Genomic DNA, 26209 nt, shown 5'->3' on the forward strand with positions numbered 1-26209 from the left:
GAGTGTAGCAAATGTCCAAGACCGGGTGATCCCTCCTGACAGACAGAGTTAAAAGCCGGAGCGGGATCCGGCGGAGGGTCAGGGGAATAAAAAGGGGGTAATGGGACCAGACACTCCAGTCCCGGACCCAGATGGTCAGGACGCCGTTGTGAAGCCGATGCCGCCACAGTGCAGGTCGGGGAAGGGGGCACAAGTCTGTGCTTTTGTGTGAGCTGTGTCGGCCCCTGTGCAGCGAGTCCTACGTGTCAACAGGGTATCTGGGGCAGTCCGAGCTCCTCGCACATCTGGACTCTTCTCCACACTTGGCACACTCAGCCGTCTTCCTTATTTCACGTGTGGTTTTATTTACTGCTGTTTTCTCTCTCTCTCTTTCTCAGCACCCTCAACAACAACAACATCACCCTCATTCCCCTCTCCAGCTTCAACCACATGCCCAAACTGCGCACGCTGTGAGTATCCTCTGCCGAGCTCCACACTCACTGGGATGGGGTGTCACCTTGGGCGTAGTTGTGCTGGTTTTCAGTACCTTACAAAGAGCTCGCGCGGGCTTCCATCAAAACTGACTTCCTGCAGTTTTTGGCTGATGCTTTTTTCCGGTGTGACTTACACTGGTTTAAGGATTTACAGTTCCACAGATTTTTCCATTAGTTTCTCGTCACCAATCATTCGTACAACTGCTTTGAGAGAAGGACATTAGAGCAGAAAGGAGGCGAACGGACCACATCGCTGTCAGGAGAGCAGAGGTCTAACCATTACTCTTTAGGTGTTTGTTTCAGTTTACGGAATTCAATTCACTCTTTCTTACCCAATTTTTCATAAACAGAAGATCGCTCACATTCCAGTTCCATGGCATAGAAACTAAAATTGCGGGCTTGTTTGCTTAAAATGTTGTTGTTATTGCTAACAAATGTTACATGTTTTTCTTTTGTGCTGTAGAACATTTACTCTGAATTCAACTGCCATCAATAATAATAAGTCTTTCCATGTGTATTCGACCTTTTGGTATTAACTTAGACACTGCATTAGGTCTGCTTTTATTACCATGTGGTCTGCAGTCATTGCTATTTTTGTTTTTCATTTCCACTCACTAAAGGCAAAATTACAGCTGTATGAGCCGCTGGACTTTAAAGGCTCACACACAGACTTTTCAAACAGCATGTACTGACAGCCTCAAGCACTTGCCCATCGGACAAGATGGACTGTTCAAAGTTGTGGCTCTAGACGGTTTTCACAATGGTCAAAGCTTCTTTCCAGACTTTGCCCACTTAAATTACCAGTAGAAGGTTTGCAAAAGTAACATAGAACAATATAGCTCACTCGTGCAACAAAGTTTAAAGTCTTTGCGTGTTCCATATGCTGATAAATGAATGTTGTGTAAGTCCAGTGCCATTGCTTTGAATATCACAGCCAGCATTTAGAATACCTGGGTGTCCTTTTGTGAAGCTGCATTCTGTCTGACAATACCTACAGCTGACAAAGAAATTCTCCAGACCCGTTGTTGGCCCTCCTGCAGCAGTGAGTGACGTCAGGTAGACAGGACCCTGACTTCAACCTCAAGTACTCACTGCTGTTGCACTTAATGGAAGCTGACGTCTTGAAAGTGAAGGCACCCAAAGCTCAAGATGTACTGTAAAACTCGTTGGGATGTGCACAATGAAAATAAAAAAACGCCCTCATACCTTCACATGTTTAAGGCTGCTTTAAAGGAGCTCCAGTGCTTGTTGCATGAAGTTTTCACCCTAAGGTGCTGTGGTTTCCGAACTCTCTGACTGGCACATCAGAATTCCGCTTCACAGTTCGTCAGTCTGGACTGGTTCCATCCATCTGTCTCGTGCCCAAGACCTTTTCTAATACAGGATTGAATTTGCTGACGCTCAGCTACCCAGCTCTGAGCTCCCTGTGCAGTATTGAATTATCTGACTGAGGCTCCCTGCTCGGACTTCTCTGTATCGAATTTTCTGGCTCTTATGTCCATGAGATCTCTGTATTGAATTTGCTGCTCGTAAAAACGACTTATTAAATCAAATGTTTAGAGATGTCTGTAATCCATTTAGCAGGAGGTGGGTTCCAGATTTTGATGAAATAGTTCAGCTACCCCCTCCCGCCCCTCCACCCCCTCCCATCACACACATCCCCCCATATCTTGTTTCAAACAAGCATTCAATTAGAATGAATGATATCATCCCAGCGCTGCCATTCAATAAGTCTGCTAAATAAAGAAGTGGAGAAGCATCCCACTGTTGTAGGCAGGAGCAGTCGGCAGTTTCATTGTCTGGAGAGCTGATTGATTGTTACAGATGGCTGCCCTTTTGCTCTCTTTTTCAGGAGATCACTGCAGCCAGAACAGGAACACAAACACGCATGCAGACACACCTTGTCGCTGTGCTTTGTCAATGTGGGTGGCGCGGTGTGTTTTGCCCTGTGATCACTCTAATCCCACTATGCTGTAATTAATCCGGAACAACGGGAAGCTATAAACTGGGTTTATAATGGGAAAAGTCTCTATTAAACCTCGGGCCCACTGTTCTCTTCAATGAGTGATTTTTGTCCCTAGCAGGATTTGCCAGAAATCTCATTTAAACGGCCGGGCTTTGAAATGAGTGCAGAACCCCTTCGATTTGTGGGTGTTTTTTCTTCTGGCTCGTTACAGCCCTTCTCTTGTGAGCTGATACAGTGTACCCCCGCTCGTCTCTCGCGAAGGAGAGACGCAGAGTTCTGCAGAGCAGGGACACAAGGGAATTGACAAGAGACCATATTTATTTCCCCGCTGAGCCTGTTTTATGCTTGAAAATGTTGAATCTGTCAGGCGAGGACTACGCCTACAAGGGAATAACTTCAGTCCTGTGCTTCGAAATCTGCTTCGGCTCACAATGTCTTCTCATACTGATTTAAGGATTTTTTGTTGGCGTAATCCCATCGTATCTGCCTTAGATGCAATCACCCCATATCATTCCTCAAGCTTTTTAAAGACTATGGGGTCTCCTTGCCGTTCCCAGGGAGCAATTGGAACAAATAGGTGTTGGGAACCTTAGCACTCACGCTCCGTCTGTGGAGCTCCCTTCCAGAACATATCCTGATTCGATTCTTGTCTCTTCACACCGGCGTTCTGATCTCTTTCACCTTTGCAAAAGGAAAAATTCGGATGTTGTATAATTCCTTTTCTTTATAACTTTACACTGTGCTATAGCCACTTTCTGAGTGAGTGAGCTCCTCTCTAGGCAGCGATGGAGAGTAAAGGCTGCTCTGTACTTCTGATGAGCGGTGCGCTCTTGGCTTCTGTCTTCAGAGCAGCAGATGGGTGTCTGTGCCTGAATGCTGTGCCCCTCCTCCCCCAGGCGCCTGCACTCCAACAGCCTGCACTGCGACTGCCACTTGGCCTGGCTGTCAGACTGGCTGCGGCAGAGACGAGGCCTCGCCCCCTTCACACAGTGCATGTCCCCAGCCCACATGAGGGGCCTGACCGTGCCGGAGGTCCAGAAGAAGGAGTTCATCTGCACAGGTGAGCATATACACACACAGAGGAAGACAGGGGTGTAAGTCAGTAGAGCCCTAGAGCAAGGTCACAAAGCACTCTCCTGGTGCACAACAGCCTTTTCCCAATAAGACAGAAACACATCGCCTCGATCTTCTGGGTGTTCATGTGAGACTCCCCAAAACACGGTTTAGCTGTTTTATGTATGATTTTCCCATTCTGTGAGTCTGCTTTTCTGACTTTTCTAACTTCCAGTCGTGTGACCAAAAATATTAGTATGTCAACACGAGGGGAAGACTGGCAGCAATGTAGGTTAAATAACTGATGCCTGACCACCTTCCGCACGAGACAATGAGTAAAATTAAATTTAAAAAACCACTGTGGCTCCAGAGCACGTTCATGTGGCTTCGGACTCAAAGATTGGTTGAGTCTTCAGTTTCCAAGGGGCACTAAGGATATGATTGAATAACCTGGAGCTGCACAGGCTCATCAACACATCTGTCACGTAATTCCAGAGCAGCTGAGAGTCCACAAGATAATAGATACAGACGTCCAAGATATATGCAACACATCAGTATATTTTGTATTTTGATAGTGGGATAGTCTGGAGCTGCTCCTGCCTCAAGTGTCAATCAGATAATTAATATTAATTCCTTACACTTATATAGCGCTTTTCTGGACACTCCACTCAAAGCGCTTTACAGGTAATGGGGATCCCCTCCACCATCACCTTTGTGCAGCCCCACCTGGATGATGCGACAGCAGCTATAGTGGGCCAGTACGCTCTCCACACACCAGCTATCAGTGGTTAGGAGAGCAGAGTGATGAAGCCAGTTCAGAGATTCACAGTTACAAGTACAGACATAAATCAACTTCATGATACTTTTTATTTATACCCTTACCAACACTACCACCACAATTTAGATTATAATAAAAAATCAAGAATTGATTCCTGAAAGCCAAAATGAAATTGCAGTCTATAATCAGTTTGTCCTCTATATTGACAGGCTTTAAATATCCACTGAATTACTGTAATTGAATTGTTTGATTTCCGATTTTTGGAGTAACTTGTGACCACTGTTTTACAACAGTATACTATAATATCGCTCTGTATTTATTTTTTAGCTTGCTTATGTGTGTTTTCTGTGGCAGCTTGAATGCCTCTCTGCTCCTTACTATTTAATGATGTTTGGGCAATTGCACAGTCTTGCTGCATTAAAATTATTCAGAGTTTCTGAATATCATTATGTGTCCAGATCCATATTCCCCTGATTATACCATGAAACCCAAGAAACTGATTGCATTTCAATGGTGCTATTTACAGTCCCATGCATTCTTGCTCTATTGTTTTAATCTGTTTTGAAGCAGAAATGCTTAAACAGATTCATATTCACTGTTCTGTAAATCTCCTGCTCAAGTGCTTCAAGCAGCCTGAAAAGAAGATTCCCTCCTGTTTTACTGGAATAGTTTTCTAAAAAATCTGCAAATGAATCCTGTAAAGAGTAAAAGAGATACACTTTGGTGACTGGTTAGTGTGCTGCAGTGCAGAGCGAGGTGGTAGCTCTGCAGGTACTGTAAGCGTTTAAGAACCGAGATGCCATTAACATTTTCAAGCACCACAGGCTGCTTGATTCTGGAGGACTGTGACGCTGGGCGGCCTACAGCAGGTTTCTGCACCGCTCTGCGCCCTGTCTCTACAGCATTGCCAGTCTCAGGCCAGGTGAAGACAAAGTGCCCACTGGTGCCACATGATGACTGGGATCTAGGCACAGCTGGCCAGACCGAGCCCTCTGAGCCCCCTTTCTGGTTTAAAGTTTTGTTTTTACTGCGCCCCCCTTCTTCAAATCAGACAAATTAAAAAAAGGGAAGCAGCTTTCCGGCGGGCAGGAGCTGCCGGATGCTGGAGCTCCCAGGTTCCCTGGCCTCGGGAAGCTTCTGCTTTGTGCTCTACGGGCACAGAAGCACATGGTGGTGCACAGGACAGAGCCACAGCCCAGAATTTCAGTTTGGCTCTGACGTTAACTGGAACGGCAGAGCAGATTCGGGTTGTTTTTGAACTCGGGGTTATTGTGTCGCCTTCTGCCCCTGTGATGCACTGCAGTGCCGAATCAGGCCCTCTGTCATCCTGGGGGTCGCTTGAGCAGGGAGCGCTGGCAAAGCAGGTCTTCCCTCACAGGCACCTAACGTCCCACCACTCCTGTGACGCTTCACCTTCCCTCTGCGCCCAGCCTTCTCAAGCTGATTTTCATCTCGGTGGCCCCTGGTCACTGCGTGAAACAGTAAATCCCTTCTGTGCCCCCTCTCAGGCCCCCAGCAGGCGGAGCCACGCACCTGCAGCGCCCAGGCGTCCTCCTGCCCGGCCTCCTGCACCTGCAACAACAACGTGGTGGACTGCCGGGGCAAGGGCCTCACCGACATCCCAGCCAGCCTGCCGGAGGGCATCGTCGAAGTGTGAGTTCTCTGCCCTGCCCACCCCGGTTCCTTTCGCCTGTGCCTCAGCGGAATTGTTCCACCTATATTCTTCAGATACTTGTGGTTTAGGGGCCAGATCATAGCTTCCTGCTGCCCCAGATACCCTGCTTCAGCAGCATGGCTGGGGGGCTGGTTCCAGATGCCCATGATTCCCTGTGTACAGGAGAGCATCCTACTTTCTGTCCTTCTCAGCATTTGCACTCGGCTCCATGGGTGGTTGTCGTTATTATTATTAATCTGTGTATCTGGGTTTACTTTGCCAGTAAGCTTCAGGGTTTTAAATACCTGCACCAGTTTTCCGCAGAATCTCTTCCCTTTCAGCATTCATTCGACTCTGTACCTGAATGTACCACTGTTTGATTTGGATCATATTCTAACAATGGCTTTTCGTGTACAAACTTTTTGGTAATCTTAAAAAAACGGCAATCTCATTCCATACAGACCCTGTGTCCACATGCATTTTCTCCAGGTGCTCTGGTTTCCTCCTACTTTGCAAAGATGTGCTGACTGGCAGGTGATCTCTGTTTGCTTGAGTGTCTGCCTGTACATGTGTGATCCCGATGATGGGCAGGCGTCCTGTCCAGGATGTAGTCCAGGCCTCTGTCTGTGATTTCAGGATGGGGCCAGGTTTCTTTGACCCGGGAATTCTCCAGGAATAAGCAGCTTCTGGATGATGGATGGGCAGAGCTGCTACATAATTCACATGTTCTCATTTGCACTGTGATCGAGTGGCTCTAGGCTATAAGGGAATCAATTGCTTGTTTCCTGCCTTAGAAAGATTCTCTCCATTTACGTCAGCAATTTTTAAACTACTCGCTTCTTCTCTGAAAACATCTAGAAAATGTGCCACAACCTTAAAAGTGAAACCAAAATCACAATTTCGGTAAGAGTATTTCATGAGGGCCCACTAGCAACCCAAGTTTTCACTTCCTTTGAGTTTTAATTGAGTATTTCAGTGTGTTACTTTATGCTTTTTATAGCCCTTGAGGACTTTCCCACAGGCACTATAGGTCAGAGGATCTGTGAGTGGCTGTAATGCACTGTAAAGTTGAGAAGGTTTTTAAATGAATGGTTGGATCAACAGAATGCTCTACAGGCTAGGATGTGTGTCTTTAAAGAAAGGGCCACTTGCCCTGCTCGCTCTGAAATCCTCGCTGGCGCTGGTATCGTTGGTGAAGATGCCTCACACCCTACTTCCAAATCTCCCACGTTTCTTTCCAGGACCTCTCAGTTTTGTTCTTGAACTGAAGTGAGAAGGGACCTAACTGAAAGTAGCAACACAAAGCACTGTAAAGGCTTTATTTAAGTTGCCAGTAGGTACAGTTAAAGCAAGGCCAAAATAAGATGACCTTATTTTGCAAAAACAGCTTACTTCGGCATAATGTCATTATCATCAGCATTAACTGCAGTATTTTATTTTGAACCTGTACTTCATGTGCATATTTCAGTGCCACACGTATCCTTTTCTTGCAGACACTGTGGTAAGCTACTGTTAGAGTATGTAGCTACAGTAACATCTATCTATAGCAATACTTACTGTGATATTTGCTGCGTCCAAAACTACTGCATGTACTGATGGGATTTTCTTTTTCAGTCAGTCTAATTCATGCACAAACGGGCTTGGGTGATTGCTGAGTGGCACCCCTGTGGTCGGAGAGACCTGCCCCCGGCCCCCCCACCCCACCCCACCCTGACTGGCTGTTTCTTCCCTGCAGCCGCCTGGAGCAGAACCTGATCAAGAGCATCCCGCCCGGAGCCTTCACCCCCTACAAGAAGCTGAAGAGGATGTGAGTAGAGCTGACCCTGTTCCCGGTCGCGGCGCGGGATCGAGCCCGCGCAGGGGGGCTCGGCTCTCCCGGTCTCGCCCTCCAGCCCTCCAGCGCTCCAGCCACCACAGCCGCCATGCCGCCTTGTAAATAATTCAGCCAGCTGTCATGCTGGAGTCTCAACACGTGAAAATTTAATGTGCTGCTGGCGCTTGCAATTTGCCTTGTACTCACTGGACCTACTATATAACATTTTTACATCTTGTGTCGTAGGTAGGCAGGCAAGCAGTTTCTAAGGCGGTTATTGGTGGGGGAGGATTCTCTCAGTCCTGCTGTCATTACCAGCTCTGCTGTTCTTTTTCCGAACACAGAGAAAAAGCTGATAATGTGACGGAGCTGGTGGGAAAGAGGAAGGGACAGGTGGGAAAGGAGGATCAAGCTGGAGGTTACTCTGCCTGTTCTTTTATCGAGGTGTATGGCAGCTCGGCTGGAAGGGGTTTGTCTTGTGCTCATTTTTTGCGCTTTGTCGTTTCAGAGACCTCAGTAAGAATCAGATTTCCGAGATAGCAGTGGACGCCTTCCACGGCCTTCGTTCCCTGACCTCTCTGTGAGTCCCGGCGTGCCTTTGCACAGCTAGCCTGCACTCCCGCCTGTCGTGAGCGATGAGAGCTCTCTCCCGTGCGGGCCGTATCACATTAGGAACGCAAAAAAAAAAGCTTCTTGACTAGCTGTGTAATTATGCACTCAATTTCGAAGTGCCAGCCCTCACTTCAATGTGTTAAACTCCTCTTATCCTTAAAGAATAATGCACCAAATGAATAACCCGTGTTAATAGCTGGTAGCTCGGCCGGCTTCCTAAATACTTTAAAATTATTTTTAAAAATAATGTGCACAAGGGTGAAACCAGGAGGCTTATGTTCACCCCTGCACCAGCCAGTCCTAGGAAGGCGATCAGAATAAGCCACCAGAGCGCCCGACAGGGCAGGCTGACACGCACAGGCCCTCGGCACCTCGCGAGAGCAGAAGGGATCTGCATCAGCTATGGAAGACTATTTGTCTTTAAATAGCAGCCCAGAGCTGTGCTTCGAGTGCCATCCAGAGAGAGCACCCCCTAGGTACAGGCCAAAACAGGGGCAGCCCTTCTCCGAGACGCCTTTGGGACAATAAGCTGTGGTTTTGTTTTGTGTCTGTGTCTGGGCAGAGTGCTGTACGGGAACAAGATTGCGGAGATCCCCAAGGGCCTCTTCGATGGACTGGTTTCTCTCCAGCTGCTGTGAGTGACATTTAAACTTTCACACTTTCGGGGTTCCAGCAGAGGTGGGGTGAGTCTGGGAAGGAATCCGCTTTAAGTGACCGAGGAACTGCAGTAGCTTCCAGCAACAGCAGTTGGGCCGACAGCAACACACGCTCAAATGTCAACAGCTTCACTTGATAGGGCTTCTGTAGCGAGACTGAAACAAATTGTGGGTCATCGTAAACAAGTGCTACAAACCCTCATCTGTGCCAACAACACATGAGATTGCTGTGGGGTCTCATAGGTTAGATACATCACAGGCACATGACAGATACACAGATAGATCACATTCGTATGGTCTGTACGATGTGTGTACTATATTCATATGTTATGTGGTCGAAACAAACATAAACACCCATTTTTAAATAAGGAAAGAAGAAGCTAGAATTTGTGTAAAGACTTTTCTCTAAAAAGAAAAAAACCAAACGATGAAAGCGACACCGTTTGGTCTTTGAGCATTACATTGGTCGTGCTGTTTTGTTTTAATCACAAAGTTTAACAGCGTTGACAATCCAGAAATATGTGACTTCATTTGTGTTTTGATGTAAAGAAGAACACTGCAGTTCAGATAATTGCACTGAGCTGAAGACAATAAATCCTTTACAGTATGCATTTGCATCACCAATATCTTCTTGTCCACATTTACATCTTATAAAGAATATTCTTGTGTGGGCATTTTCCTTCGTGTAAAATGGCAGATCACAAACTTTTTACATCTGTATTGCAAACCATGAATTCTTTTAACACTGCTGTTGTGTTACGGTTAGCTCCTACACTGACCTTCCCCTGAAAAAGAAGTCTTCACAACTCTAAAACATCTTCTTTGAATTGTCCTCTTTGGAGTTTGTTTAAAATCATTTATGACTTCCAAATTTTTTTTCTAAAAGTTATGCATGGGTCATTTCATACACTATAATCTGACATAGTCCAGTGACCCTTCAGTTGCAATATCCCTGAAGATTACACAGTGAAACTGTCACCTCTAGCCAGCTACATGATTTTCTTGCTGATTACAGCTTGGCTCACTTTTTAATTGTTATATTGAGGTTCAGACAGTTCATAAAGTATGCATGCATTTTATAGCTGGATCAAATTTAAATTAAGAGAGAACCAATAGACAATAGAATTAAGTTGATCTGCACTTTACTTCAATTAAGAAAATAGTGAAATGAGAAGTATATAGGGAATTGCATTAGTAACATCATCATTAGCACTTTTTAGTCAATTAATACCTGACTGAAGTGAATATCTGTCCCATCAAGATAGGCACAGTAGCTCCTACATTATTATTTACCTAAAAAATCAGTTTGCGTTGCGTGAACTTTAAAGATCTTTTCTGAGTGGCAAGGTTATTTTCCATGGAGAACTATGAGCACCCAATAAAAAGCAGGAAATCTTTGCTTAGATTAAGAGCACTTGAACTTGAAAATCTGGAATTCCTTTTCTTTGTGGGTAAATCCAAAAATGTGTGGATTTTAATAGAAAAATCGCAGATCGTTTCAAGTCAGCGGTAGTGGCTTGTTCTCTTATCTCAAAAGTCAAACAGTTGCTGCCTTCCATGTCTCCACATAATTGACTTTTGCTGTGATAAAGTCTAGCGACACAGAATGTGTATGTAGTGTGACAGATCCTCACTACAAAGTCTTTCACTAATTTAGGGTAGACTACAGCACGCTGCAGACTGGCAGTGTTTGAGGTACATTAGTATTCCGATGGGAAGTGATTGAAGTGCTAATATGAATTTGAACATGGCAGAAATATTCAGCTACAAGGCACAAATGTGGCTGTAGCTCACAACCAGATGCTGGACCTTCTGTATTTTCCAAGTCTGCTTTCCAGAATCTAAACCTGAAGGATCAGGGTTTTGTATCTGTGTATTTTTTATTCCAGCAAAGTAGAGCATAAAGCACCTATTGCTTTGTATGTTACTATTGTCTAGAGAAAAATGTAAATAAAGCAGCTTTGTTTATAGTTACCCCTTATTTGTGAATGACCAAATATTGTCTTTCTCCTGCTCTTTTTTGTTCAGTGTTTTTGAAATTGTCTTAAATTTACATGAAGAAACATTTCTTAAAAGTAATTTCACCTCTGAATGTACATATGGCGGAGGATTCGGCACGAAAGTTGTCAGTTTAATGAAAAGAAAACCAAATCATTTCACATTGCAAAAAAACTTAACAAATAATTTCCTTCCTTCTTAATTTTGTTCATCTTCCTAAAACATGCTGAAGTTTCTCTTTTTGCACTTCTTTTTAACAAAAAAAAAATCATAATTCCGTTACCGGCTTGCTTGAGAGGTAGAGAAAGATTGCATTAGCTTCATAATTAATCTAATTCATCGTGAAGTTTTAATGAAAACCCTGTGGGCCCTGTGGGCTCTCTGTTGAGTGTTTTAATAAAACGTCCAGCTTCATGTTTTTGAAAGCAGGAATGAACCAGACTGTAGTTTGTTGCTTGCTCTGAAGTGCACATGGCTGCACGCTTGAGCCCAGCCTGTCTCCTGTTTTGCAGGCTGCTGAACGCCAACAAGATCAATTGCCTGAGAGTGAACACCTTCCAGGATCTGCAGAACCTCAACCTCCTCTCCCTGTACGACAACAAGCTCCAGACCATCAGCAAAGGCCTCTTCTCCCCTCTGCGCTCCATTAAGACTCTGTGAGTAGCCCTGCCCTGGTAGCTGCAACAGGCAGGGCCTCGGGCGCGAGCTCGTTGATCTGATACAGCGAACATTGTCATGTTGGCTTCTATTCTTGTCAGAAAAAACAACAAACACCTCTGGAAAAAATCCTGGTCAGGTTTTACTGTATGTTCTTGGTATGCAGTGCTCTCTCAATGCCAAGAATTCGTTTTTGATGGAAGCGTTGGGAAACAAACCATTTCAGTCCTGCAGAAGAACAACTGCCTTTGTCACAGTGCAGGGGTATATTTAAGACTCCTATGGCAACTGGATTTATGCATGGCACGTTTGTGCACACTCTACCTAGGAAGCAGAAAGCAGGATGATTTTTAGTTTTGCATGTCTAACTGCACAGATTTGCTCAGCCTAAGTGAACAACCAAGAACCTTTCAGAACCTATTCTGTATGCTATAATAAAAGCTTTTATTGCAGCCTGTAGCTTAGAGACACTAAAATGGTCAAATTAATGGACCAGAGAGTGACATCTCAGTAAATGTAAGCATGGAGATGGAAATAACTGCTTGTTTTTTATGTTCTGTGTCCTCCTTCTTTCATTAAGGTAAAGCCTCCTTACTGTTTAATTCTGTGATGGGTTAACGTACAATCCCATCACAAGGGAGCAGTTTGGAGTAGTAGGTCTAGTGTTGTAGGGTCATGGGCCCAAGTCCTGGGTGTGATTCTGCCTTTGTATCCTTGAGTAAAGTGCTTTGCTCAACTGCTCAAAACTCTCCACTAAATATTCTACTATATAAATGGGTAGGCAAGTCAGCATTGTGACTGAGAATTTTTTCTCAGTTAACCTCCCTATATAATAAAATAAAGGACTATCATCTCCTTGCAAGGCACGTGAGGAGTCACAGCGCAGCTCAGAGAAGTTTTGACATGGGTATATTTAATTTACGGGTCCCTCCGGAGAGCACAGCAAAACCAAATCCAATCATTTTCCAGGGTCTTTTATAATCCGAGTGTGTGCTCCCATGTCTTGTGCTCCTATAAATGTCGAGAGACAAGAAAAACCTCTGTTTAACCGCAGAATGTTAAAGGGCATAAATACATAGAGGTATGGGAACATGTTGAACACCCGTCACAGAATGCATACTCTAGTGTACAGCTGTCCCATATCATAAAGACAGCTAAACAGCTAAACTGGCCCCTCCCAGAATTGCACAACAGGTCTGCCTGCTTGAAATCTACACCTTCGCTGTCCCTTTTAGTCTGTATCTCTGCTTTCTTCAAGGGAATAAAGAAATCTGAAAAGAGTTTAGTTTCCTGCAGGCTCCATTTTTCTTCGTCTGTCCCCCGCGTTCCCAGCGGGCTCGGTCTGTGAAAGCCAGGCAGGCAGAGGTCTGGCGATAAACCTGACGCGGTCTGTCTCTCCTCCCAGACACCTGGCCCAGAACCCCTTCGTGTGCGACTGTCACCTCAAGTGGCTGGCCGACTACCTCTTCGACAACCCCATCGAGACCAGCGGGGCGCGCTGCAGCCACCCCCGCCGCCTGGCCAACAAGCGCATCAGCCAAGTCAAGGGCAAGAAGTTCCGCTGCTCAGGTACCCGTCATGCCCTCGCCGCGCCCCTCCCCAGCCCCTCCGCCCCTCCTGGGGCTGGTCAAACGCCTGCCCAAAACTGGAGGGACGGAAGACAGCCGACAGATGAGAAGCCCATCCGGTATCGGCTTCGGCAGCGTGGCTGCGTAGCTTGTTCCACACTCTCGTGACCCTTTGTGTAAAAAAAAACGCCTCCCGCTCTCGAATTTAAATGCCGTTCCATCTAGTTTCCATTTTATTCATTCATTCGTGTGCGTGAGCCAGTCTCCTTGTCTTATGACGTCGGGTCTGCCTCTGTGTGTAATAACATGCTAAAGGTCGCGATTTTGAAGGGCAGGTCTGGGTCAGAAACTGTACTCAAGGCCTCGGCTAGTGAGAGAAGTCCGCAGAATGCCTAGGGTCCCTGTCAGTGAATGAGCACCCAGGTGCAAATGCCCTCAATTAGACAAGATGCGCTAACAAGCTAAAGTACAGGTGAAGGTGCATACATAGGTGCCTGTGTATACAAGGTGTGGAGGGAAATCGTTGCATGTCACAATGAGGAAACAGAAAGCCGCAGAATTCAAACCTCCAAAGTATGCTTGAATGAGCACCCTTGACCTAGAAATAACTAAAGAATACGCAGCTGTGTCCAAGCACAAAAGGGAACAGACACACGCCACCTTAGAAGTCATGCAGGATTGCAGTTGGTCACAGAGCTAACACAGATAACATAGGACTTTCATGGTCATTTCACATGGTATTATTCTGAAGGTGTTCGTACTAATATGGGAGGTCGGAGCGCATACTGTGGGATTTTCTGTCGTATCATCCTGTATTAACTCTGTTATGGGTTATTCAGCCTTGACAGATATTGAGCCCTAACGCTCCAAGGTAAAATTCTAAGTCTCTTTGGTTAAACCACATCCTTGCATGACGACATTCACTACTGTGGTGCGGAGGAGTCGAACACTAGGAATTCAGCCTGGTGGAAAAGCAATTGGAACTCAGTGGAGAGTGGTCTTGAATTCAGAAAGAGCAGTTAATGCCTCAGGAATGCAGGCAGGACATTGCAAAACTATTCATCTCACTGAAGAGGGGAAGCGAGACGTGATGATTTAAATAAAACTGCTGCTCACATTACCTGCTGCAGGGTTCTGCCCGGGACTGTAGTTCAAGAGCAGAATTCATCTGCTGGATTAAAAAAAAAATACGCGACTGCTAGCACAACATCTTTGATTCGGCACCAGGAGCTACCTAATTGCATCCAGGAATGATTTTAATATCTTAAAATACTAAAACAGAGCAGCAGAATGGTGGACAGATGCCGGGCACTCATGCACTGTGTGTGATTTTTTTTGACATATTGACGGCAAACGTTGTTTTTCTCGCGAAGGACCTTGTCTTCCGGACAGCTGTCCAGGGCGCGCTCTCTCTCTTTATGATTTGGGGACACGTCTATGTTGGGGGCGTCTGCGTGCGGGGTGGAGACCCTCATCTGTGCATGGGGGGGAGTTGACTGGCGCCACCCTCCCTCTCAGCCTGGCCTGCGCCCGGCTTCCTGGCTGTTCTGTTTTGGCTGCTCCTCTCGCCCTCGCTCTGCCTCACTCTGCCTCTCGTGCAGCTGTCTCTTGTGCTTGATCTAACCATGTGCTGCCGCCTGCTCTCGCTCCACATGGTTCCGTCAAGCACCAGGGACCGCTGGGCACTCGCACGCAGCATGGCATTCTGGGATAGCTTCTGGGGGTCCTCGCTGCCAGTGGAAGGAGAAAGGTGACCGCTCACATCACACACACACACACGCGCGCGCGCGCGCGCGCCGCAGGAGCTGGCCTGCTTGTGATCGCGTCCGGCGGTCCTGTCCCACGGATTGCCTCCAGAGCGTGACCTCTCCTGGGACTCTCCAGCTTTTCTTCGTGCGACTGCAACAGGGAGACTTGAAACAGTAGGAAAATAGGAAAATGGCAAAGGAACAGACTGCTGCGTCAAGCTGTTTTTTTCATTGGATAGTCTTTTTTTTTTGCAAAAGGTCTTGGGGTTGTGAAAACAATTCTAACAGAAGCAGGTATCACCAGCAGCTTGTTTGGTTGGTGTTTTTATCCCGGGTGGCTTAACATTGGTAGAACTGGACATATTCTTTGGGGATTCACCTGAGTAAATTTAACCCCGTAACCTTCCAGGTGCCAGTCTGCAGCCCTGACCACTCCTCCTCCCTGCGTCAGAAGGAGTCGGTATCCCGTTCAGAGCAGTGGTGCTCCGTGTTGAAGGGTTTGGTGTTTAGGCCTCTGGGTTTGAGTTCATCACGGGCGGTTCTCTCATGGGTTGAGCCCCACTCTTTGGATTGAGCTGTGGTGGTGCCAATGCCAGGTACCAGCTTGGCCTGACCAGGCAGAATCACAGTGATGTGGCGTCGGAGGCAATATTTGTTCACAGCGTTAGTGGATCTGTATTAAATCTTTGTAGTTTGAGTTATATTATCATTTGTAGTTTTGACATTTGCCTCTTGTTTTCCTTCCATGCGTTTACTGTCTCTCCATTTCCCCGATCTGTAGGACCGAGGAGCATGTGTGTGTCGGCTGGGGACCGGGGGACTCTAAATCCAACTCAGTCTGAATTGTTTCCAGCATTTATGCTCTGAGATAATGGGCTGGTTAAAAACCAGCTCCTGATTTCATTGCTTGGACCTGACGTCAGTGCCTTCAGTTCTTTCGTATGTGTTACTTTTTAGGGGAAAAAAAAATAGACGATCATTTTCGTGCTCAACAAGCCTGTACATTCCTTGCAGGTCCTTGCCGTGCCCCTGAAGCACGAGGAGAATCTTTGGTTTTCATACGAGTACCAGCACGTAAACGTGTGTGTGAGACAGTCAGTTCACACAAACTCGCACAGTAACCTCACTGTTCGCTCATGCCAGGGGTTCAGTGGTGAACAAAGAAAAGAGGGAGTGTGTGGTTATTAATGGAGGTTAATAATGGAGGAGCGCCCCCTGGTGGTGGGGGTCTGTCCTGATGCCCAGCTCCTCTCCGCGCAGGCACCGAGGACTACCGCGCCCGGCTGAGTGGGGAGTGCTTCCAGGACCTCGTGTGCCCGGAGCGCTGCCGCTGCGAGGGAACCCTGGTCGACTGCTCGAACCTCAAGCTCAGCCGCTTCCCGGCGCACCTGCCCGAGCACACCACTGACCTGTAAGAGCCCGCCCCCCCGTCCGCCCCCCTGCCCCCCTGCGCGTGTCGGACAGGCAGTGCCAGCTGACCGTAAACAAACGTCTGGGCGTGGCGCCGGCAGCAGCGCTGCACCACTCTGGTGCTGTTTGTTTGCGGCCCCAGGTTCCGAAGCTGGGCTGTTGACGGTGCCGGGACAGGGAAACAGGGAAAAGGTCACACAAAGAGAGTTTCAACTGCGCCTTATCCGCTGCCTCGTCAGGATTTTGATGTTCACTTTTTCCGCTCAATATTTCTGACAAGCGCCCGCGTTCCCTGATCCACAGAGGTTCTGAGACTACTGAGGTTTCAGCAACAGCCAGCGGCACACAGAGCTGTAAAGAATCACAGGCTTTGATTTTTATTTCACTCTGAGCACAGGCCAGCATAAACTCCTTTCATGCTGAAGTGAATTCAAGCCACTGTGCACCTGAATCAGATTCTGGGAGGATGTGGCCTTTCGGTTTGTGACTTTAAATGGGGAAAAAAAACATCTCCATTTTTATTTAAAGAAATCAGCATATGTCACCCAGAACCTACTAGTCTTCCATTGCATTTTGGATAACTGTGCTATGATTAGATCCATGAAAGATGAGTTCTCAGAGCAATCTATGTGAAGTTTCACATATGTAGAAAGAATGTTGGGGAAACAAAGGTGTTCTGTCAGACTGACACTTTGTTTTCACTGCATTCCACAGCAGCACGTAACCCAATCCAGGTGTGACTCCAGAGCGTAAATCACCACTTCACAGCAGAGCTTCCAACTGGCTGACTGACTGTGAGATGCTCTTATTTTCAGTCCGCTCACCGTGTTGCTAATGTTTTTATCTTCCCATCAGGCGCCTTAATGACAATGAAATATCCGTCCTGGAGCCCACAGGGATCTTCAAGAAGCTTCCGAACCTGCGCAAGATGTATGTCTGTTTTTCTTTCTTTTTGTATCTGTTGAATGCTGGTGTTTTTTTAATAATTGGTCCAAAGTGGTGGAGAAGGTGAGCAGCTCCCTAAGCAGTAAGTGGTGCAGCCTGGAGCGCCCATGACAAAAGGAAGGGGAGCAGTGCTCTCTGCCCACATGTTCCAGAGCATGTGGCATGATTTACCGTCATGCAGTGTTTGAAGTCCGCTGCGAAGATGAAAATGCAAGCCAGGACGAAACAAGTGTAATGATTTATCAAGCATGAAATTGCTTACCATCCAGCTCTGGCAGAAAGCAATAAATTGGCAATATCTAAACTTCCCCTAGCGCTTTATAGTGCAACAGATTACTGCCTGGTCGGTTGTACATCACAGGGTCATTGTGCTACATATCTTTTGAAAATTGTCCATGTGAAGACCCATCTATTTCTGCCAGAAGAGTTTCAGAGTCTCTTTCCTACAGAGGAGTTTATATAGTTTATAGAGAAGAGTATATTGTTTATAGTGTCAGCGTATTCAAGTTTACTGACCTGCGTCTCTGCTTTGTGAGCCTCTCTGATACAGACGAGATGTGAAAAATACCCTAAAAACGTTAAAGGCAAATTAGATCAGCCGACTTTGTGCCGAGTCTGAAGGCAGGAGAGGAAGAAGGAACAATTAAGTGATCACCTTGTCAAATACCAACTAGTGACAAACCATTTCTTTCTTTTAAAGATGGACAGTTGCTATAACCAGGCTTCCTTTTATTCACCTCCTATGTTATCAGATTGTGTTACAATACGTTGCGTGATACTTGGCAGTTTTGGAAGATTTATCCCTGCTGCTCCTGTCTTGAGTTGGCAGTCAGGTGTGACACTTGTTGGTATGAGAGCAGAACACCAGCTGTTACTTCCGCCCTGGTTTGGCTTGTTTCTCGGAGGGTGAGGTTTCAGGACTTCCTCACTGTGGATTAACACACTCTGGATGAAATAAATTCAGGAAACGAACGTGAAAGGACTAAGATTACTCATTGAATAGCCACTTAAAGTACATGACTGTTTTCTAATTACCCCAGTTTGCACTAATCACTACCATTAGCGCTGAACGCTTCTGCCTGCCTTGTTGTATCAGTTCTGCCTGGAGGCGAGTGTCGAGGAAAGCCGAGCGGCTCCTAGACCGAGCCCAGCGCGTGAAGGTGAGAGGTGGTGACCCCCCGTGTCTCTGCCCACAGTAACCTGAGCAACAACAAGCTGCGAGAGGTGCGAGAGGGCGCCTTCGACGGGGCGGACGGGGTGCTGGAGCTGCTGCTCACCGGGAACCAGCTGCAGAGCCTGCAGGGCCGCATGCTGAGGGGACTGACCGGCCTGAAGACCCTGTGAGTGAGAGGGCCTTCCACACAGCCCTGCCCGGGGCTCAGGTCTCTGGGCGTGGCCCAAGACCGTCAGTTCTCCCGTGCTGCCTTCCCACTTCCTGCTAAAACGCGCCGCCCGCACCACGCTTCCTCACAGGGGAACTCGGGCCAGCTTCCAGGGAAATGCTGTCCAGTTCTGGCCTGTTGTGAACATGTGAACTCTTTATACTACAGCATTCTGGCAGGTCTAAAGGCTCTAATATATCCCATTGAACAAAGGGATGAAAGCAAAATAAATAATGCACATTTAGTCTGAGAAATCCATTTTAATTTAGCCTCAGACTTCAAAAAGCCAGGGATGCTTATCGGATGCTTTGATTTTCTTCAATCAGCGAATCTTGAGATAAGCAAAGGCATCCTAGTAAATAAATGAAGTCGTGCACTATGCACATATCTCCAATTATCAAATTTAGTCGCTATCAAATCGGAGATAGTTCCTGAATCGAATTGCTGCCTCTCAGATCTCTGCTGCCAGAGTTAGTAATGCAGAATTTGCTGATTTTCATGTTCATTACCAAAGGCTCTGGTTTGAATTTACTCGTTTTACACAGTGAGTATCTGATAACAAGTTTCTGGCCATGGCAGTCTTAGTGCAGTTTAGTTGCCCTATTGTACCACTATGGGGGCAGGCCTCATCAGAGAGCAGGACCGCACCAGATGTGCAAATGTGTTGGACTTGACCAAACCCAACACTCATGATTGATGGCCATGCACATCTTCATACTCTCTTTGATTGTCCTGGGTATTTAAATTAATACAGAAATAATAATAATAAGTAATAAAGAGATTAAAATAAACTGCAAAATAAACTTTCCTTTGTCATCTTCTTCTTCACTATTAACACTAATAACATATTAACAGATTTCTTATACCACACAGCAAGGATCGGGCTCCAGAGGGTAATTATAACTGAGAAATTGGAGTAATGTTGGGGGGGGGGTCTTCATGTCTTTAACTCACTATCATATGTCCTCCATTGAATACTGAGTCCCAGAATTTAAAAATGAAGTAGAATGTACTGTACAAGATCTGAAACCAAACGTGGAAACTGAGACATCAGTGTCAGAGTTGCATGACAAACCTGCATGTTTTACTTTCTTTAGTCTTGGTATGTTACACTAGACCATGGTGATACCACATGAAACATCTCTCAGGCTCTTATTGCTTGGCATTTGTCAAGACCGGCTTTGCTGAATCACAGGCTTGTCTGCATCGAGCGGGGCTGAGTCAACTTTGAAAGTAGAGGCTCTCAAATGAGAAGTAATTTGCATTGCACAAATTTCTGAAGGACAGACTGGGCAAAATCTTAATGTAAAAATCCCTGAATCAACACTAGAGAAGCCGGCCACTCCAGCACAGTGGCATAAGATGACATACTACATCCTGTGCCTCCAGTGTGCATTTCCTGTCTCTCTCCCCTGACGGCCTGGTGTGTGCACTTGTGTAACTGCAGGATGCTGAGGAGCAACCAGATCAGCTGTGTGGACAACACCACCTTCGCAGGGCTCAGCTCAGTGCGCCTGCTGTCTCTCTACGACAACCGCATCTCGACCATCGCACCCGGGGCCTTCAGCACGCTCCACTCCCTCTCCACGATGTAAGAACCCCCCTCTGCAGTCCAGTTTGGCTACTCGTTATGTCAATTGGTTAGAACGAAGCAGTTGGTTAGAACACTGAATAGCCTTTTCTTAATGCAAACTGTTCCATCACTTCTATCAGTTCCCCACAGCTTGTCAGTACACCCTCCTGTATAGCTCTTTGCTTTAGGATGTTTCAGTGCTGCATTTTGCTGTGCATTTGCAATGATATACCACGGTAAGAGATCTTTCATGGTGTTCTTTGTACTCTCCACTCACTGGACTGATGGTTGTTCCATTTTCTTTGCATGTTCCGTCTGCAAAGAGCCAGACTCAGAGTCTGGAGTCATGAGCAATGGTCTAATACATGTTAATGTATCAGAGCGGGATCTGTTTTATTGTAAAGCCAACATGATAGTAATTACAGGCCCCGGGAGCACAGGAACGTTGGAAAATGAAGCAGGACCCTGGCCTCTTGTTTGTTTTTCTCTGTAGGTTTTTAATTGAATGAACTCATCAGTATTCCACTGAATCGCTGACCACAGCTTGTGTGAGCAGTTTGTCCCAGATACTTAAGAGCTCTTTATGTCAGGAAGTGCCTCCTATTTTCTGTCTTAAAAAATCTCTTCCAATTAAACTGCCTTCAGCTGCTTGTTCCTTTGCTGGTCTTGAAGTAGTTGTTTTCAGGCTCTCCGTCAGCTTATGCCAAGAAGCACACAGCTTCCAACAGCACTTTCAGAGGAGGAGCCCTGTAGCCTTTAAGTAGATCCCCCTACGCCCCTGAAGTGCCCTCACCCTTCACTAAGTGAAGAATTAGAAGCTAAACCTGAGGAGCCCGAAATGGAGCAGTGGATTGAGGCTCCAGTTCAAGATGTTTGGAAGTCCCTGCCAACACAACACCCAGTCCCAGGCACATCCTGTCCTCTGGTCCAAAACACACAGAGCGTCCCATTGTGCTCAGCAAAGCTGTGGTTAGTGGCTGGGGGTGAGGAGGAGAAGGGGTTGGGTGGCGGGGGTTGGTGTTGAGGAAGCTGTGTTTAATATAAGGGACCACATCACACTAGGGAGCGAAGCCCTTTCCATTTCTCTTCCCCCTCTGCCTGGAAGATGTTGCCCAAAAGCCTGGCAGCTCTTTAATTACCCTGTGGCTGACACTGCTAGAGTTCATGCCAGTGCTGTATGGCTAAAAATACCAGGCGGGCTGCAGAGATGCACAGTAACATGGGGATTAAGGGAGCAGCTGTGTTTCTGAGTCCACTGGGATCACAAGCAGCCCAGACTCGGGCAGAAAAAATGGGTTTCTTGTCTTAAATTAGAGCCGGCAAGTGTTTCCGCCATCCGGAAATCTGCTGGGCAAGGGAACAGTGGGGGAAAAACGGGATTACTTTGTGGGGGAGAATATTTGATTATAGCAGCAATTTTATTTCTTTTAATTTAATATGAGTACTGTATGTATTCATTTCTGTTTGTTTTAGCAGTGGGAATTAAGTCCGGCTTTCGGGGCTTTTTGTAACGACTGACACTGAATTGCTACTGGTTGCTGCTTTTTGGTTGCTTTGATGGGACGTGATATTTTGGCTGGTGCAGATTTTCTAAGTGATGGTGGACCGTCTGACTCCAGAGAATACCAAGGGAGAGGAAGTGCAATTAAAAGAAAAAGTAAAAGCAGTGGAAATCATTTAACGAGTGGTGGAAATAATTTAATTTAACAAGGAAATAATTGAACATCCCCTCTGAAGTTCCAGGCTGTGGCTCTAGTGCTGTAAGTCCGACACAGTGGTTCAACAAACCACTCAGTTTGGTGTATAGCAGCAGCCATGATCAATTCCTAAGCAAAAAAAGTCACTTGCAACTTTATTTCCCCCTCCTACACACTTGTTCTGTCTGTGTTTCAGTACCTACTCATTCCTTGGATTTTGTCTTGCTTAGTTAGCTGGCTGATAGCTGGCTGTCTGACTCATTTTTCGAGCAGTTCAAGTCTGCAGTTAAGAAAGTTTGTAAGTTAGTCAACGCGTAAATAACGGAACAGAAACCCAGCCACCCAGGCCTTAATAAGTCCCCTGTTAGTGGTCCTCAAACTGTTTTCCTATTTTAAATGAAACTCGATTTATAACTAGATTTCACAAAAAGCCAGTGCTAGTTTCAAAGCAAAGCTTCATTGTTTAATGTCAACATACATAAAAAGTTACAAATCTATAAATGCAAGCCTGGAAAATTGTTGTTTACGCATGGCAAGATTTAGAAATAGAAATGTATTTGGAAAAATGAAATGTGTGTTGAAGACCACAGCACAAATTTCAAAGCTGGCTTGTATAAAGGCCTGTGAAGTTATACTATTTATATGATACATTATACTCGAATCTTACTTGTATTCTTAAACACTGTAAGTACTCTGAACAGGCCAGTCTTTCTGCAGTGACCAGCTCTGTAATGTTTTCTTATCAGGCTGCAAAAATACAACCGCAAGATCCTCTTCCAGAAGAAGCAGCTACTGTATGTACTGTGCAGAAACTGGCCTCACTAGTCCAGAGTGAATTTCGCCAGGTTAACACTCCTACTCCTACTGGCAGAACCATGGTATCCGATCTTAATGACTGAGTAGCTAGGACTTCATCGCAAAGACAGCACCTTGTCACAATACCACAGTAGCTAGGACTTCATCGCAAAGACAGCACCTTGTCACAATACCTGGGCATCGGTTTGGAAATCCTGATCCAGGGGAAGAACTGTACCTACTGTACCAACATCACTTACAGTACAACCTGGTTTTCCTCGGTGGTCTCCCATCCCAGTACTGACCCGGCCCATTCATGCGTGGCTTTGGAGATCGGACGAGATGAGGCTGCTGAATTGTGGCCTTTGAGGCACAGTTCGGTAGATCCCTTTTTTCCGGATCACTTCAGAGCTCAGTCAGATTCCATCAGTTTGTTGCACTTGTCTCTTTCCCTCAGTAACCTGCTGTCCAACCCCTATGTGTGTGACTGCCACCTGGCCTGGCTGGGACTGTGGCTGAAGAAGACCAGGGTGGTGAGTGGGAACCCGCGCTGCCAGAAGCCAGCCTTCCTCAAGGAGATCCCTATCCAGGACGTGGCCCTGCCTGACTTCACCTGCGACGGTACAGTACAGCGCCCTGCCTGGCCCTCTGGGAGCCCCCCGGCCAGGAGACCATGAACACCAGTAACACGAACGCGTTGTGTGTTTCCTCTGATCTCGTACAGGTTGCTCTGGTACAATGGGGTAGGCATGACACACTCCCACTCAGAAGTGGAAGGGACTGTGTGTTTCTCGTACGTGAACGTTCAGCCAAGGCGATATCGAAAGCTCTGCATTTCTTAGCAGAAGTAACAACAATTGCATAAGAAGCATGATAACAGATTTCTCAGATTTGCTTCTAAATGGGAGAACGCAATCATCCAGCAAAATCTGCAGCTGTGTCCTTGGAGCTTTACTGTCTGCTCTGAACTAACTTTGACCGTTACAAACTGCAGAATAAATAACTGGACACACTGAAAATCCATGAGAACCCATGACTTATTCTGCTTAGACTGATCGTAGGAGAAATAACTTTCCTCCGTATAATGAACCTTTCAGAAGCTGGAGTGAAGGTTCAAACTGGGGTTAAAGGTTAGAGTTCATACATGTGTTCATGTGAGCCCACCAGAGCAAGTGAAGGCATGGTAAACCAGTCTTACACGCAGTAGAGCAAACAGTCTGTCCTTAGCGCCTCTCAAACTCTGCAGTGGAGCTGACAATGACAAATTTGCATGACTTCCTTTACAGTTATTAAGGACAGGCTAAAGCAGCAAGCAAAGAAATCATTGTCAAGCCTGCAATCATTTCAACACACTGTCAGGCTGGTTAGATAAAGGTTAAAGTGCGGTGGTTTTAGGGCTGTAGGATATTCTGGTTTCTGTAGAGGACTGAATGAACAATACTGCCTGTGGAGAAGGAGGAAATATTTCTGAGTAGTACAGCAGTACTTACTTCCTTTTCTGTCCTGTTTCATTTCAGACTGCCACATCTGTTTGTATTTGTCATTTCAAACCACAGTTTATGTCCTAGGAAGCTGTGTGTCCCCAATCATCCAATCTTCTGTCATGTTTCCTATACCTTACTGCACCTTTCAGACGTGTTTGGTCCAGATGTCAGGGTATACCGTATGTGAGCCGCTTTGTAAGCACATTGTCTCACATTTCCCTCAATTTTAAGGGGAAACCACACATTCCCACCCCCTTCCCAGCCGAGAAACGCAGGAGAGACACAACTGCTCCATAAATTTTTACTAGAAGAAGGAAATGTGGTTTGGCTTCCTCTTGCTCAGTCTCTTTCGCTGCGTATTCAAGTGAACTCTGGAGGAGATTTAAGGAACACGCTTGTTTGCAGACATTTTGGGAAGAAATCATTTTGGAATCTATTGTTGTAAACACAAAACTGACTGGGCAACAAAAGTCACACAAGAATGAATTCCTGTGTTTTAGAGGACCGTGACAAAAGCAAAAGAAAAAGACATAAACATACAGATTTTCAGAGTATCTTGCTCAGAAAGCCAACATGTGCTCCTCGTTTTTGGAATCATTACATCTTTACGTGCACAGATCTAGAAAGAGTTAAAATCAGTAAGAAAGAAATCAAATTCTTTTTACTTAAATGCAGTTTCTGGAAATGAGCTGTGTGTGTTTTTTAAGTTTTCTTCAGAGGCATAGAAACTATCGCTTGTTTCCCATCTGGAGGAGAAAAGGCAAAAGGCGTTCAGAAATACTTCATTTGCAAATTTGTAAATTGGACATTTGTTGTTTTTGTAAAACTTCAGGGTTATGAACATTGGTTGTTGGCTTCTGTTATCAGGGAGTAGGCAATCATACTCTTTCCACTCCAAAGAGCCAAAAAATAGCAAAAACAAGAACAGAATTAATTTTAAATGATTGCAATAATAAAAGAAAGGTTTCTCCACATAAAAATGTGATTTAAATTAAAATGCGACTATTCTGGAGTTCATGGTGCTCCCATCAGTTATGAAATGTGAGATTGGCTATCAGTCAAGTAAAACCACTGGTCTGTGCTTTGTGGGGGTCTGTAGGTCCAGACAGCCTACATGTTATTTTTGGGTTGAGCCAGAGACTTCTTTATCTTCCATTAATGTCTTAGTTTACTTTCATCTCTGGTCTGTACAGATAATATCTCTCTGGGCTTTTGGAGTAAAACAGTCGTTATAAAGGGGCTTTGTGTGGAAACAGCAAGCTTGCCAGCCAAAAACAACATTTTTCACATCGGCCTTTAATTGGTGTTTTCCATATTTTATTTTGTTACAATTTCAGAGTTCTCCAAAACTAAGAAGAATGCAGTCAGTATAGAAAAACCGCAGATCGATAGCCAATGAACAGCACCCCATGTTTTTAATGTCTTAGTTTGTGTCTCCTCTAGAGCCAGTATGGTACTCCCTGTTTTTTTTTGTGAAGTAATGTGCAAGATGAGTAAGCATTAGTCTATTACCATCCCGAGGTGTGACAGTCTCTCCTTTCTGTTACCTTGTTACTGGGGCTGCGTAGTTCATGATGTCCATCTGGGGCGCCATGAACTACATTTCCCAATTGACCATGGGTGGGGAAAAGTGGCCAACAGAATACTTTCCCTTTGTTTCTTAAGTACGGTTGTAGTCATTTCAGTTCTGTGCTCAACATAAACAAGGGTTTTTCAAGCCAGAGCTCCTCTTCAAAAGTATTTCATAGACAAGAGACATCTACAGTACCTTGAAAAGGTTTGGTCAAAGCAACAACTGCTGAGTTTCTGCAAAGCCGTATCATAACACACACACAAATGCCATTTTAGGTTTTCACTGTTCTGTTTTCATTTCTGTCACGTCTGTGAACATCTTTAGCTCTTGAGAATATTATGATTTATGTATGAAATTCCCTTTCTGTCAGTGAG

At 45.7% G+C, this 26209-nt stretch overlaps 1 protein-coding gene across 1 annotated transcript in view; it reads left to right on the plus strand.

Annotated features, from left to right (window-relative positions):
• The window catches only part of slit3 (slit homolog 3 (Drosophila)), a 185023-nt gene that overhangs the window by 128149 nt on the left and 30665 nt on the right, over positions 1 to 26209 (plus strand). Inside the window, exons 7-19 of the mRNA XM_088932324.1 lie at positions 378 to 449; positions 3336 to 3499; positions 5779 to 5923; positions 7660 to 7731; positions 8246 to 8317; positions 8912 to 8983; positions 11516 to 11659; positions 13066 to 13229; positions 16237 to 16387; positions 17242 to 17316; positions 18528 to 18671; positions 20161 to 20304; positions 23236 to 23399. Of these exons, the coding sequence (XP_088788450.1) occupies positions 378 to 449; positions 3336 to 3499; positions 5779 to 5923; positions 7660 to 7731; positions 8246 to 8317; positions 8912 to 8983; positions 11516 to 11659; positions 13066 to 13229; positions 16237 to 16387; positions 17242 to 17316; positions 18528 to 18671; positions 20161 to 20304; positions 23236 to 23399 (1583 nt within the window). The remainder of the gene's footprint in view (positions 1 to 377; positions 450 to 3335; positions 3500 to 5778; positions 5924 to 7659; positions 7732 to 8245; positions 8318 to 8911; positions 8984 to 11515; positions 11660 to 13065; positions 13230 to 16236; positions 16388 to 17241; positions 17317 to 18527; positions 18672 to 20160; positions 20305 to 23235; positions 23400 to 26209) is intronic.

This window comes from Atractosteus spatula, chromosome 14 (genome assembly GCF_055471065.1).
Source record: "Atractosteus spatula isolate fAtrSpa1 chromosome 14, fAtrSpa1.hap1, whole genome shotgun sequence".
Lineage (NCBI taxonomy): Eukaryota > Metazoa > Chordata > Actinopteri > Semionotiformes > Lepisosteidae > Atractosteus > Atractosteus spatula.